Source organism: Anas acuta, chromosome 1 (genome assembly GCF_963932015.1).
Source record: "Anas acuta chromosome 1, bAnaAcu1.1, whole genome shotgun sequence".
Taxonomy (NCBI): domain Eukaryota; kingdom Metazoa; phylum Chordata; class Aves; order Anseriformes; family Anatidae; genus Anas; species Anas acuta.
In genome coordinates, this window is record NC_088979.1 from 31272139 (window position 1) to 31286440 (window position 14302).

General features: G+C 41.7%; 1 protein-coding gene across 1 annotated transcript; it reads left to right on the top strand.

Moving 5' to 3' along the window:
• Window positions 1-6243: 6243 nt before the first annotated feature.
• On the top strand, window positions 6244-13993 carry LOC137850103 (snaclec agkisacutacin subunit B-like). The gene is made up of 6 exons (XM_068670307.1): window positions 6244-6412; window positions 8625-8716; window positions 10503-10612; window positions 12126-12257; window positions 13287-13422; window positions 13703-13993. The coding sequence occupies exons 2-6, from the start codon at window positions 8659-8661 to the stop codon at window positions 13789-13791; spliced, it is 525 nt and encodes a 174-aa protein (XP_068526408.1). The 5' UTR covers window positions 6244-6412; window positions 8625-8658; the 3' UTR covers window positions 13792-13993.
• The last annotated feature ends 309 nt before the right edge of the window (window positions 13994-14302 follow it).

A 14302-nucleotide genomic window follows, 5' to 3' on the forward strand; every position in this document is an offset into this window, starting at 1 on the left:
CTCCCAGTGACGTGGCACTGCTTCTGCCAAGATTGGTGAGAGCAGCAGCCTGCCTCAAATATCAGGGCTAAGGGCTCAGCCAGGAGAAGGAAACTCTCCTTGGCATGATGAATGGCAACGTTCATCATCTCTCCCTTTCTTTCAGTGCACTAAAGACCAACATCCCCTCCTAGAAAGCTAGATGGTGCAGCGGATGTTGTTTTTGTCCTAAAATAATCTTTAATAGTGTGGGATCTAACCATCCCTGGGTGATACCAAAGTCTTTGGTATTAGCTAAACTTGTGCTACACTTAGGAATGCTATTGCACATCTTCAGGAGGTTCTGCTGGAAGTGCTTTTTCAGGAAAAGGCTGCAACCCTACTTCAACAGTCCCCAAAAGCCCAGGATTCACTACTTTCACTGAGCTAGAGGGTATGGAGACAAAAGACATAAAGTCTGAATAGGCACCACGGCTACCAAGCAAGTAGATGGACAGGACCAATAGCCCATCTGTGCACTTACTCTCCAGCTGTCTGCATTTAATTTTTCTATGGCTAGTGCCTACAGAAAGGGACAGGCATTTTCTCATTGAAGAAATCCACATAAAAAGCAGGAAGCACAGGTTGTCTGTACCTGTTGGTATGGTCATAAATTCCACCCGAGAAGAGTGCAGTGCAATAGTCATAAGCTTCCTGAGGTCTTGCAAGCCTGTGTGTGTTTGGATGTGTGTGTGTGGTGACTGCACAGCCCATAAACCTCCTCTCATAACCCCCTCCAATGCCAGCTTTATCCTCCAGGCTCCAATTGCTTTAGGTTAGTCATATGCATAGCAGAGCCAGCAGGCACTTACCCGCCGAGCTCTGCTGCTGGAGGTTGAGCACATGATGGTGGTACAGTGTTTCCCTTGCAGGTTTGCCATCATAAAGTTTCACAGTGCTGGAGGGAGAGCACTTCTGCCCTTGCTTCAGGTCCTGTCAGAAAAAGGCAGCACACTGCAATCAGTGAACAATAGGACTGAATTTGCATCTGATTCAAAAGTAATTTCACATGGCTTTGAAAGGGCTTTTCTTTTTATTTTATTTTATTTTTTTCTGATTTCACTGTCCTCTTGTAGGGGGTTTTTATTAAATGAAGCAACGAATAAAAACAAGAAAGAAAAGTACAGAACAAAGGATATATTGGAATATTTTTAACCAACTGAAATCACAGAGAGCATATTCATATAATGCTTGCTAGAGATCCCCTTTTTTATCGTCAAAAGGATGGGCCCTTTGGGGTGGCAGAAGGCAGCAGCCTAAAAAATGGCAGCCCCCATCTCAGTGTATAGTCATGTCAACACAACTCTTCACCTGCTAGTGGCTATGAGCCCAAGGATGAGGCCAGGAAGGAGAAGGCCGTAAAGAATTTTGGCCAATTTTTATTAATGTCAGTAAAACTAAGTGTTCCTTAAATTCAGTTGTTGACTTCTCCAGATAAGCACGGTAATGACTGGTGCTTTGCTGGCTTACAAGAGTTGGGAATGCAAGCTTGGGAAGTGTACAGAGATTTATACTAACTCTGTTAGCCTTGAATACTGAGCATACATGGCAAAGATGCAAAAGGAGGAGAGGAAGATTGAATTACACCAATAAAACCCTCCAGCTGGAAAAGCCCAAGAAATGTGTAAAGATTGCTTGGAGTCAGAAATTAGTTAATTAAAAGATACATCTGAAGTAATGGGATAAGATAATGAAGGGATGGGTTCATCTTCCCTTTTTGTATTTAAAAAAAAAAAAAAAAAAAAAAGGAGAACATTTAGAAGTGCAGGAGTCAGTCTGCATCTTCAGTATCACAGTACCACCAGGAGATGCCCACTGGAGCTCTCAGTGACCATACCCACTGCATGGGCAATGACCAAGAAAGACATGATCCTCCTGTCTCCCCTGTGCCCCAAACCTTTCTTCCATGAACTGCCCTTTCTCTCAGTCTCACACTCAGATTTTCATCTGAGACCGATGGAACTGCAGCTGAGATTATTACAGGCTGAGATGTTATGAGCCATCCAGATCTGCTCAGACTGGGAAAGATTTGTTTAAAAAAAAAAAAAAAAAGAGAGAGAGAGAGAAAGTGAGCTGACCAGGCCACACAGCTAACTGGGGAAAGAGCCAGCGACCAGAGCGATAGCTGTTGCATCTGACCTGCCAGCCCAAAGCATCCATCTGTGACTGACCATCTGCTTCGGATCCCACAAGCATCACCAGAGCACCATATTTTCTCCAGCCCTGTTGTCCTTTCTCTCACCCTTCTTTTATATCTGTCTGTGACTGGCCATAAGCTGGGAGAACATCTCAGAAGTACCAGCAGCCTGGTGGAGATATCACCGGTACCAGGTGAAGATATCTGCCCACCAGCATGCAGAACTGCTCAGGGTTACTTCAGTGGGTTTGGCTAACTGAAGTAGCCAGCCTACAGCCCAGGGTGAGCTAACCTTGCTGCGAGATGCTGATGGCATAGGAGAGGGATTCACAAGAGTTGATAGGCACAGGACAAATGGGGGCAAGATTGAGGACAAGACAATGGCACCAAAATAACTCAGTTGTAAACAGATCAGCAAGAACTGCCTAGCATTACGCTGATTTATCTCATCTTGAACACGTATTCAATTTTTAGTTACAAATATAGGCCCTGTCTGATTTTTCCTTTTTTATTTGGTGTAACCAGTCATCGCATGCCTGAGCTTTGGTGAGACTTCCTTGCTGTGGTTGCCTGATGGTAGTCAACCATGACACAGTCCTTAGGGCTGACATCCCAAGCCTGTCATGTTTGCCTGATGTTGTGCAGCAGCAGAGTCCTGACAGCAGCCCCACATCTTTCGACTCATTTATTTTCTCACAACTAGTACCAGGGGCAGATAAATGGCCAAAAAAAGGGGGATGACTGGTTTTACTTTATGTCACGGGGTAAGAACTCACAGGGACAAAAGGGAGAGGGGAAAGCAGTGTTTGAGAGAAAAAAGTGGCAAAATTACCTTAAATAGACCCAGGCTGTGATCCCTACAGCGAGGCAGAAAGGAGAACAGGACTGCGGTCACTGTGCACACCAGGAACAGGGTCAGAGCATCTGGGAGGGGAGGAACACAAACTAGCTAAAACTAGCTTTATCTTGTGAGTTACAAACTGGCACCCCTTAAAAACCACCGTAGGACACACACAGTTCTTAATTCCTTCTGATTCTCTTCTTCTGTGGTACAGAGTTGAAATGAATTATAGTTTACGTCCTTATTTTCCACGGGGGAAGTTTACAGCGGTTTTCAGAGAAAATACTAATCTCTACCCAGCTGACAGTCTCAAAGACAGATCCTGACATCCTTATTTACTTATACCTCCTTCCCCACAGGGAACTGAAGTGTGGGGAAGCAGCAGCTCCTTATAACTGCATCTGGCAGGACGTATTATCAGGATATGGCAGGACATAGGACAAATACAGCATGAAATGACAGAAAGGTCACTGAAGGGGAAGGTGGCTTTCTTAACTGAACAAACAGACAAAGCTGCTTGATTTGAGCTTTGAATCATCACATCCCTACATTTTAAACCGTATTACACTGTTTTGTTTGAAATAAGAAGGGCGCCAAGGACACAGAAGGCACTGCTGTAGAGAGGAGAAGCTCCATTTTGAGGAGGAACATAAAGAAATGGGAACCACAGAAGACAGGAAAGGCAAAGGCAAAGGCAAAGCAGAGTCCATTTAATTGGGGTGATCCTACCTGATTTCAGCCCAGTGTGCATTCAAAGCTCCTCGTAGCTCTTATATCAAATACTGCCCACAGAGAAAGGCTCTGATGAGCATTTCTCCCCTGTTTCTTTGTTAGTGAAACTGCTCCTAATGGCATGTTGCTGCTTAATGCATGAAGCCTGCTGTGTTTGCCTACACAGACACCAGCACTGGTAGCATTAAATTCACAGTGCAGTGCTTTGACTTATCTTGTGGAATGAAAGTCTTCATATATAAAACAAACTCAATTCAGCTCTGACTCACCCTTCACTTTTCCACGGGAGATAGTATTAATATTAAACTGCATTTCTCCCCAGGAACAGTATTATTTCCATCCTGTGGACAAATATCTTAGCAACACAGAAGTAGAGGAAGAGGAGACAGAAAGTGTTACAGAGAGCTCTGGAAACTGATCTAAATGTTTTGCACAACCCCAGCCATTGCACTGTTTCTTTCGGATGACCACATCTTTGCTGTTTTGCAATGCATCCGACTGCTTTGATTCTCCCAGTGAAACCCCTGCCCAGCCTTCAAAAACCATCTCAGCGTGGATGCAGAGGGCTGCTGAGAGCTGGAGTGCAAATGAGTAGCATGATACATCCTAACATCAGGCAGGGGTTTTGGGAAGCAGAACATGCCCGTGCTATGAGAACCAGAGAGCAGACAGACATCTTCATGAAGGCAGAAATAACAGATCCAGATAAATCCTATGAACATATTTTGTGATTCAAACAAGTCAGCTTCAGCTGTGCTGATGAGGCAGAGGGGAGAAAATTTAGATATGTCCTAATGCAATGGAATTGTAGTGCCCTACTGATTTTCACTGGGGGGGGAGGGGGGTTGTGGGCTGCAAAGTCTGCTGAAGATCTTGAAAATCCGAAAGTCATATTTTTAGATGTGACCCCCTGAACCCCTGTAACCTTCTGTACAAATTTACCACAAATGTCATAGCAAATGAGCAAATAAGATGATAACTTTCCAATAAGCATTGCAAGATATTCATAGAAATCAAATTTCGAAATCACATTCTGAAACCTTACTGCTGAGAATTAATTTCATTGAGTCGAGAAAGGTGCATAGAACATGGCTTATGCATCTGCATGAATATTTGGGATATGACTGTTGACAAGAGCTGACAAGCCAAGGATTATTTGTCAAAAGCATGCAATGAATAGTGCCAGGTAATGAATGCTTTTGGGATGATCACAGTTAATTCACGGATTATTCAAGGACAACACAAAAGAGGTGATGAAATGTGTCAGCACCTGTAGGAATTATGCATCTAGCTTTAGTAGAGAAACTGCTGTTTTGTAAATGGCAAATACTCAGAAATTACTTTTTTTAACAAATATTTTGTGATAAGACTGAAGAGTGGGTAGAAAACTCTGGTCTCTTATTTCCCCTTGTTCTGCAGGATTAGCACAATAGACGTCACCCACAGCTGCCCATTACAAAAGACACAGAACATCTCTTGCATTGCATTGCTAGCAAGGTGCAGCAGCTTTCTGAGGTCACGTGCAGTTTTGTAGTCGGTACGTAAACAAGCTCACCTAGAAAGTGTTTCCTGGTGTGTTTTTAGATCTCATTCTCCTGTACTGCCTGAAACAGGCACCTACCATGCTTGGTCATGTGCCCCAGAGTGGACTTCCAAACGAGTGTTCCAAGAAGATGCTGGACACTTGGATTTTGGTGTTTGCAGAACAAACTCTTGAAAACCAAACAGGTCTTAAGGAAGATGTGTTTTCCAGTCTGTGGTTTCTGCGAAAAGTGCTTCCCCACCAAAATATATCCCACACCTAATGAAGAGTCAAGAGCAGTTCTAAGGAACAGATTTCTCTGGGCCTGGTGGTGATAAGCCTGTATTTGTATAGGGGAAGAATGGAGGTCATTTCAGCCTCTTTACTAAATATTTGGATTTTAAATAAGTGCATGAGTGCAAATGTGTACCATGCGTCAGTGTCTTTTTCAGGCACCAGAGAAGCTGTTTGTTGTACAGGAGGATATTTGAGGAGGATTTAAGAAATGGGTAGGAGCCTATGTAAATTTAGTAGAGCTTGAAAAGCTTCTGAGCTCTGTCCCATAACACTGGTTTACCAGCAAATCTCAATATTGGCCTTAGGTAAAAATCCTCTCCTGTAGGGATAGTTTATGCAACATCCCTGTTAGGTGTTGCCTTGCAGCCGGCACATGGATGAGCAGGCATCTCTCCACAACACGACAAACACAGACACAATTGCTTAAAGTGAAATCTCTGTGCACACATGTTTAGCCTCAGAAAACAACTCCACAGTGCTGGCTGATGGTGGGGTTGTGTCCCATGCTGGTATTTCAAGGGAGGCCTCTAATCCCCTCATTTCAGTCTCCCATAGAGACACAGCAATTTGCCCTCCGGACCCATGTGATTTCTCGCTTATTTGTTCAGATTCAGGGTGTGTTTCAGATTAAGGGCCTGATACAAAAAGACACTTCACCCTATGTACACAAAGGTATGGTGAAGAGCAGATCCCACCCACCTCTGTTTGAGGGAAAGCATTACCACAACAAAATCTGTCAGGGATAATACTGGAGGAGGTTTCATTTACCAGAGCAAAGAACCACACTAGCAAAAGCTGGCATAATATAAATACCTCAAGGACAAAGATTTCTTCCACTAAAGAGACAAGGAGTAAGGAATAAAAGGTAAGAAGAGCATACATCCATAAATGTGGTGTCTATCGCTTTTTTTAACATATATTTTTTTAGATCCCTCTCAGTTTGTTAACAAGGTGGTGGGTTTTAATATTCATTGCACATTTTTAATACCCCTTCACAACTGTTACATATTTGTGTATTTCTGTAGATATGTGCATGTATGTATCAACACATTTATGCATACATATGCAGATGAGTATGTATGATATATAGAAAAATATTTATACGTATCTGCTGCTTTCTGTCCTATAGAGGTATCACTTAAATATGTTATCTATATCTTATGCCTTCTCTGTCTCTCTACCACTACAAATGGAAGTGTTCCACACAACAGGTGGTGTGATTTCAATCTCTTTTATTCAGGTGTCAATCCAGAGCCACTGCACTAACTGAAATGCAGTCACTCAGGGTTTTTTGTTTGTTTTTTTTTTGTTGTTGTTGTTTTTTTTTTTGTTTCTTTGTTTTTTTGGTGGCTGTGAAGGTCAAATTATGGGCAAACTGGGACTGTAATTGATTTGTTGTAAGTTAGAGTTAACCAAGTATTTTCTATTAGTCTCTCCATTTGTCATACGAACAGTGTGCTTCCTTTCAAGTCTATTCTTCTTTTTGAAAATAGTATTGAATGAATGAAGTTCACCCTTCTGCTGCTGCTTTCAGCCCTGCATATCTTTTGTCCTTACTTACTGCATCCTTACTTGTATAAACACATTAATGTTTTCTGTTCATTCTGTTACATTCTGTTCATACTCTTCTGAGCTGTTTTACAAAAAGTAGAAATGTGAAATTTGGCTAAAAAAAAAAAAAAAAAGTAGTGAGTGAGATAAGGATAACTAATAATGAGTGAGATAAGGATAACTAATTCATTGTGTGCATACTAAAGGAAGGAGCCTGATTAAGAAAGGAATACTGACTGGGTTTCTCTGTCATGAGAAATGGGACAAATTGGAAAAGGTGCTGAAAATGTGGAAATGCTGAAAAATGTGGAAAAATCTAACAAAAATTGAAATCTTGATTGGTGGGCTGAGCCACATACTAAAGTGATGCTTTGCCATAAATGATGTAAGCCAAGGAATAGGAAATGCATGTCCATTCAGGTTTTGAACATTTCCAAGGATGGAGAATCCACAGACTCTCTGGGCAACCTGTGCCAATGTCTGAACACTATCAAAGTAGAAAAGTTTTTTCTGTGCTTAAATGCAGATTCCTGTATTTTAACTTGTGTCCATTGCCTCCTGTCCTGTCTCTCTAAACGACTGAAGCTGACTCTACTTTCTTTGCTTCCCCTTTTCCAATATTTGTATAAATTTATAAGATCCCTCTGAGCCTTTTGTTCTCCAGGCTGAATAGACCTTCCATCTCTCTCAGCCTCATACGAAAGATGCTCCAGACACTTAGTCATTACTGTGGCCTGTATATTGGCCCATAGTCATGGGCCATGGCCCACACCATTGCCTATAATAATTACCAGGCATGGCTGGACTCACTCCATATCTGTCTTGTCCTGGGGAGCACACCACTGGTTCAAGCACTCCAGATGTGTCTCACCGGGGTTAAACAGAGGGAACCCTCTGTTTACCTCCCTCAACTTGCTGGCTACCCCCTTTCTGATGCAACCCAGGAGGCTGTTGTCCTTGGCAATTAGGGCACGTTGCTGTCCTGTGGTCAGCTTGCTGTCCACCAGGCCCTTCTTTGCAGAGCTGCTTTCCAGTCCATTGGCTCCCAGCCTATACCGGCGCCTGGGGTTGTTCTTCACCAGAAGCAGGACTTGGCATTTGCTTCGTTGAACTCCATGATGTTCCCATTGGCCCATTCTTCCAGCCTGTTGAGGTCCCTCTGAAAGGCAGCACGACCGCATGGCGTGCCAGCAACACCTCCCAGTTTTGTGTCATATGTGAACTTGCGGATGGTACACTGTGTCCCATCACAAAGGTCATCGACAAAGATCTTAAACAGTATTGGCAGCAGTATTGACCCCTGGGACATACTGCTGGTCACTTGCCTCCAGCTGGACATTTTGCCACAGACCACAACGCTTCGAGCTCCACAGTTCAGCCAGCCCTCTGTCCACCTCATTCACACTCTTCCCAGTGAAGTAAAACACATTGCTACAAGCCTCTTTCATAGGGTAGCAGATCTTTCCACTTAACAGCTTCCATCAATATTTAGGTACCAAACTGAACACCTTCTGCTTTTTACACAGGTCATAGCCAGTAGGGCTACCAGGCCACCTGACAATGTCCTACCAATTTTTTTTCCTGCTTTTCGGAGCCTTGATTCTCTCCATCTCAGAAGGTGAGTGTAACATGCCTCAGTTGTTTTTGTGATGCTGCAAAAAAAAATAATCTGCCCCCTAGCTTCAACTTGTTGCCTCTGTTGCCAGCACAGGCCTAGTTTACAGTCATTAAGGCAGAAAATCTGAGGTATTTTTCTAAATGTAAAATGAATATAATGTCATCTTGACCTTTTCAGGAAAGCACTGAGGAGAAATAAGAGGTTAGAGACACTCCGTGTGACCTTGCCCCAGTGCAAGCTTCCCTCCTGCAAAGCTCTGCAAATTGTCACTAGCTCCTAAGATTTATGTGTCCAAACTCAATCCTGTGGTTTATCTGACCCTCTTGCTCAGACTCAGGAGCCAAGCTCTTTCCATGACAGGGACTCCCTGCATGAGGATAGGCTACTTTGGGTGTCACGGGAAATGCCAAGAGAAGGTGGAGACTTCCCCTGTGTGTTGTTGAAGGAGCAATGTATGACTGCCAGCCAAGGCAGAACCAATTGTGCAATCAGCTTGGCTTGGCTAGGCTTTGGTGGCACACACTGTGTTGGGGTAGAGAAGACATGACCACTCTTTTGTGCCCTGTTCTGCCTTAGAGGAGAAAGACTGTGCAACACGTTGGCCATTTTGGTTGCAGAGGCATTAGCAACTCCAGAGCCAACTCCACAACTTGGGATGGACTGAGATCCAAAAGCACTTGGAGAGAGCTGAAATTGTAATGCTGTGAATCTTCTTTCAGGAAGCAGAAAAGAGGGAACAGGAGAAAAGAGAGTATTTATTGTACCTTCCTTTTTTTTTTTTTTTTTTTTTTTTTTTTTTCTATCTGGACTAGTGCCAAGCACATCTGTCCAAAGAGAGGGGAAATGTGGTTTCCACAAGATGAAACTTTGAATGGATACAAGCAGTTTCTAAGGAGACCTGCTCTATAATTGTAGAGGAAATTACAAGCTGAATCATCTGTGGTTTGGGGAGAGAAATCAATGATATTTTGTAAGTTGAACCCAACTGTGCTGACTACTTACCAAGAAAGAAACTGGAAAGAAATCAATTCCAAGAACTTTCAACAAAATCCATCTTAATTCAGGTCTGACAGATGTGTTTTGTTCTCCTCTAAAGCAATGCGATGCACCAGCCTGAAATCCCTATTACTATTGCAGAGACAGGCTCTCCCCAGCAAAGGCGGACTAATACACTACACTGCAGGCCAGCCAAACCACATGCTGATGACTCTTGGGAATCCACAAAGGCCCACACACCTTTCAGAGCTGGCCCAACGAACCTGCTGCTGTGTCTCCAGGGGGCAGATCCAGAGCAGAATCCACAAATGTGATGCATTGCAGCACGCATTGGAATGGATTGCTGAAGCACAGCTGCACCCACTGGACCCTGTAATGATGGCAGCAAAATAATTCTGCTTATAACCTAAATGGCATCTGGCTCCTAAATTAGTGCTCCTCATATGCTGATGTTTTAAACATTATAATTTTAGCTATCTATTTATGTATTTCTTTATTTTGAAAGACAAAAGAAAAAAAAAATGCAGGCCCTAAATATCTAGTATTTGCCCTTTGTTTTGCTGTTTCACTTTACTGAATGTCACTGTGAAATGATGAACTGCTGAATTCGGTTTAGTTGAATCAAGATATTATAGGGAGATAATCTGGAAAGATATGTGAGACTTTTCTTTTGGGTTCATTCTATGTTTCTTAGTTGACAACACTATAGCTGAGCATCACAACAACTTGCCCAAAATTTCTGACAGACATAATCCTGCACATAACGTAATTCCTAATCCATCTCTTCCAGGCTCATCTGCAAAAGTCATCTGCAAAAATCCATGTCAGAAAGGCTGGGTTAGCTACAAAGGCCGCTGCTACAAGCTTATTCAAGAGAGAATGACCTGGACCAAAGCTGAGGTACCAGGTTCTTCCAAACAGGAGTGTTCATCATTTCTTCTCTACTTTCTACAGTTATCTTTCTTATACCAGACTGTTTTTTTCCTCCCTTGCTGCTGCTTCTGTCATGTATCAGTGTAGACCAAAAGAATGTGATATTCAGCTCAGTGCTGCTGATGAGGTTAGCTGTACTCTGCCTCACCACAGGACACGCTGCTGCAACAAACTGCCTCCAGCTTGGAACCTCAACCTTCTGGAGCTGCTATTTCTCATGTTTCCCTTCTTATACTGAGGTTTTTGAGCACGAGGCCTATTTTCCTCTTCTGTAAAGTGAGATATTTGTAATACACCGGTGAACAGAAGTTTAGGTGGTTCTGGGGGATCCTTGAATGTAAGAGGACACCAAACTGAAGGGTTATAGTTGAAGGGTTTCTCCCTCTGCTTCCTACATGTCTCACATCACCATTTCTTCTGGGTTTGACCTTTGTCACTGATTCGTCAAATATCTTGTAAACGGTGAACCTTTTTTCCACTTCATTAAGTGATACTTCCTAAAAGACATTCTGACTTCACTTTGCTACCTGTTCAGTTGATATCAGGTGAGTCCTGTAATTTGAAGTTCTGCACCTGATATCTTTCAGGAGCCACACAAAAATTTTCCATATATGTTTGCCTCGGCATGCCGTATTTCTCTTGAGTCATGTCTATAAGACTGTATGAAATTTAAATGCCTCAGGACAAAGAGAAGAGTTTTCCTCTGAGCCTAAACACCAGTACTAAGCACCAGCTACAGTGCCCTTGCTTCACAGTGCAAATAAAAATATCCTTCCCTACCAAATGCAAAAGTAAACTCTTGAGGACCCAATCAGTTTGGAGAGACTCTGGGTGGAGAACTGTTCCTGTCTACTCCATTCCCCAGCTGGCTAGGGACACAGGGAAGGAACATTGTAAATAGCATCTTTTTGGACAAGCTGTTCTGAAATCTCCATTTCTGTTCATCTGTCTTTTTGTATTTCTCTTCATTGCAAGGTTCATTTTGCCTGACGCTAGCTGTCAAAAAAGTGGAGATACTTAGGTTGTGCTGTGCAGTAGGGTCTTACCAGTGACAGCCACTTCATCTTAGCTCCCCTCAATGCCTTTCTTTCACTGGGTGTATGACAGTCTGAAGATACCTCTTGTTCTCTACTGGCTGTATAGAGACCCCGTGTAATTGGCTACACTACAGGCACCACTCACTTGGACCCCACAGTTCAGGTTTTTACTTTTTTTTTTTTTTTTTGAGCATCCCTTCTCTTTGTTCTTTTCCTTTTTTCCACCTTTGATTCCTCTTCCTTTGAAACTGAAAACTTCTGGTGGATTTCCCTGTCACTTCACATTTCTACTCCTATTAGATATCCCTTTCTTGGACTTTCTCTTATTGCCCTGTCCTTTTCCATCCACTAATAATTTATTCCACATTTTTCTTTGCTCAACTCTTATTCAGAAAGCTCTAGCCATTTTTTATCTCCCATGTTTAACCCTCTATACTGTACAGGAAACCTGTTTGATTGAAAGAGCAGGAAGTCACCTAACCAGCATCACTAGTGAAGATGAGAATGAATTCCTTCGTAGACTTTCTCAAGGACAAAAGGAAACCCAGCTCTGGACAGGTGGAACTTACCAAAAGGTAAGTGTGCCAGGACCGGTAATGAAAACAAGCATCGGTCAAAAGATCTTTATAACTCAATTGAAGAAAAATGTCTACTAGAAAAAAATGTTTTTGTTTCCAAGGGAATAGTTTCCCTTTGTAACCATGGAAGACCTTTTCAGTCTCAGCAAAACTAAAGATGAATCAAAAAGTCATGCTTTTTATCTTTCAGTGATTTGGGGGGCTAGGGATAGAGGAAAATGGGAGTTGGAGGAAAAAAGTTGAAGTGCTAAACTCTGATCAACATCATATTCCAATTATATTCCACCTGAAGAAGGAGAGCTGAGGTACAAATCTCAAAGCAGAAGTGGATAAATCCACCACTAGATGGTGGATAATAATTTCTGTCTTTAATTTCTTTTTAGCAGAATGTCAGGCTAGTAGATTGGACATGGTGTTATAAAAACCTTGGATTCAATCAGATTTTTTAATGAATTAGTTCAAAGTGTTTTCTCACAAATATTCTAGACAAGGAGCCTACCAGAGCTTTTGCTGATATGGTGAATATAACATTAGTAAAATTGGTAAAAACAAGTGAATTTCAGATTTGTAAGTGCATGTTGGAAATAGAAATTTTATTCTGTAATTTTGACACATGTAACAGGGCATATCAATGACCTGTGTGTCCATCCAGAATGTCTCAAATTCTGAGTGTCACTTACCTGCAGTGAATTAGTCATGAGTAATATAGTCTATTCTGAATTACAAATATATTCAAGAAAATTATGATTTATTTGAGGACAATTCATATAAAGAAGATGAGGTGAAATTAATCTAACATGGAATTAAAAATTAATTATTCATGCAGCTCTACAGAACAATGATATCCCCACAAGCAATAACTGTTTCTAAGTCCATGGGGAAGAGGGCCCCCGTTCAGTCCTTCTTCTATCCCAGCAAATATAAAAGTGTGCTAAACTGCTTTCAGAATTTAACTGCAACCTGCAGTTCCCATTAAACTTCTGGCGTTTTTGTTTTGTATTGTTTTGTTTTGTTTTTTGTCTGCAGGGGTCATTCTTGAAATGGAGTGATGGATCTCTGACAACCTTCATCCAGAGGCCTCTATCATCCATTTTCAGTTCGGTTCGAAGACTAATTAACAATCTGTTTAACATAAAATTTTGCTTGAGCCTCAGTATTGGAGGTAAGGAAAACCTGAGATGATTTATGACTCACACAGTTTACTTTGCTCTTGAACCTCTGCTATTCCAGTGGATAGACTATTTCCAGAATTACCTAGAGAAAACATCTTATTAAAATGTTGCCCAAACCTGCAATATACATACTATGGAAACACAGATGAAAAGAAAATTAAATTTCCAGGTGCTGAACTGAGATTAAATGATTCCATGTAAGGAGTGAAATAGTTCTCTTATCATATCTTCTGCCTTTCCTTTGTTATCACTCTTGGTCTTTGTTTCCAGGACAGGGTGAATGGGACGGCGCTAACTGTGGCAAAAAGCTACCATTCATCTGCGTTTACAAACCTGAAGCAGCCTTAACCTATCACTGAAGGACTGATGAAACCTGACTGGCTGCTGTGGCACTTGGAATAGAGTTCAGCTGTGATCCATTAGTGCATTGAAATCTTTTGCATGGAAAAATCAAGATCCAATACTAAAAAAGTGGAGGTATTAGAGCAAGTCACTTTTATGCTCTGTTTGCATTATTGTGGTGATGTTCCTGTAGAGTATCTCTAAAATGATCCCATAAAAATAAATTCTGATTTGATTTGAATGCTTGATGAAATCAGCATACTATTTAGCTTTTCCACAGGGTGTTCAAGAATATTCATAAGAGCTCTTTAATTATTAAATAATTACCAATCACTCATTAAAACATTATTCATTTCACCATTTAATCATGCCAAGTCATACATTTTAAATCCTAGAATTTCTCTTTTCTAAGTGTCAGATAGATCCAAGGAGAATAAGTTGAATGTTTTTAATATTTAAGCAGATAAATGGCTAGTTCATTAAATTGATATAGCCATAAGATGAGGCCCAAAACTCAGGGAGAAGTCA

What these genes read in the sequence shown, in the direction of transcription:
- LOC137850103 (XM_068670307.1), top strand. Translation starts at nt 8,659, where the DNA reads ATGTCCTACCAATTTTTTTTCCTGCTTTTCGGAGCCTTGATTCTCTCC. An exon ending in GATTCTCTCCATCTCAGAAG is followed by an intron (nt 8,717 to 10,502) that starts GTGAGTGTAACA and finishes CATCTCTTCCAG; the next exon opens with GCTCATCTGCAAAAGTCATC. An exon ending in CTTGAGCCTCAGTATTGGAG is followed by an intron (nt 13,423 to 13,702) that starts GTAAGGAAAACC and finishes CTTTGTTTCCAG; the next exon opens with GACAGGGTGAATGGGACGGC.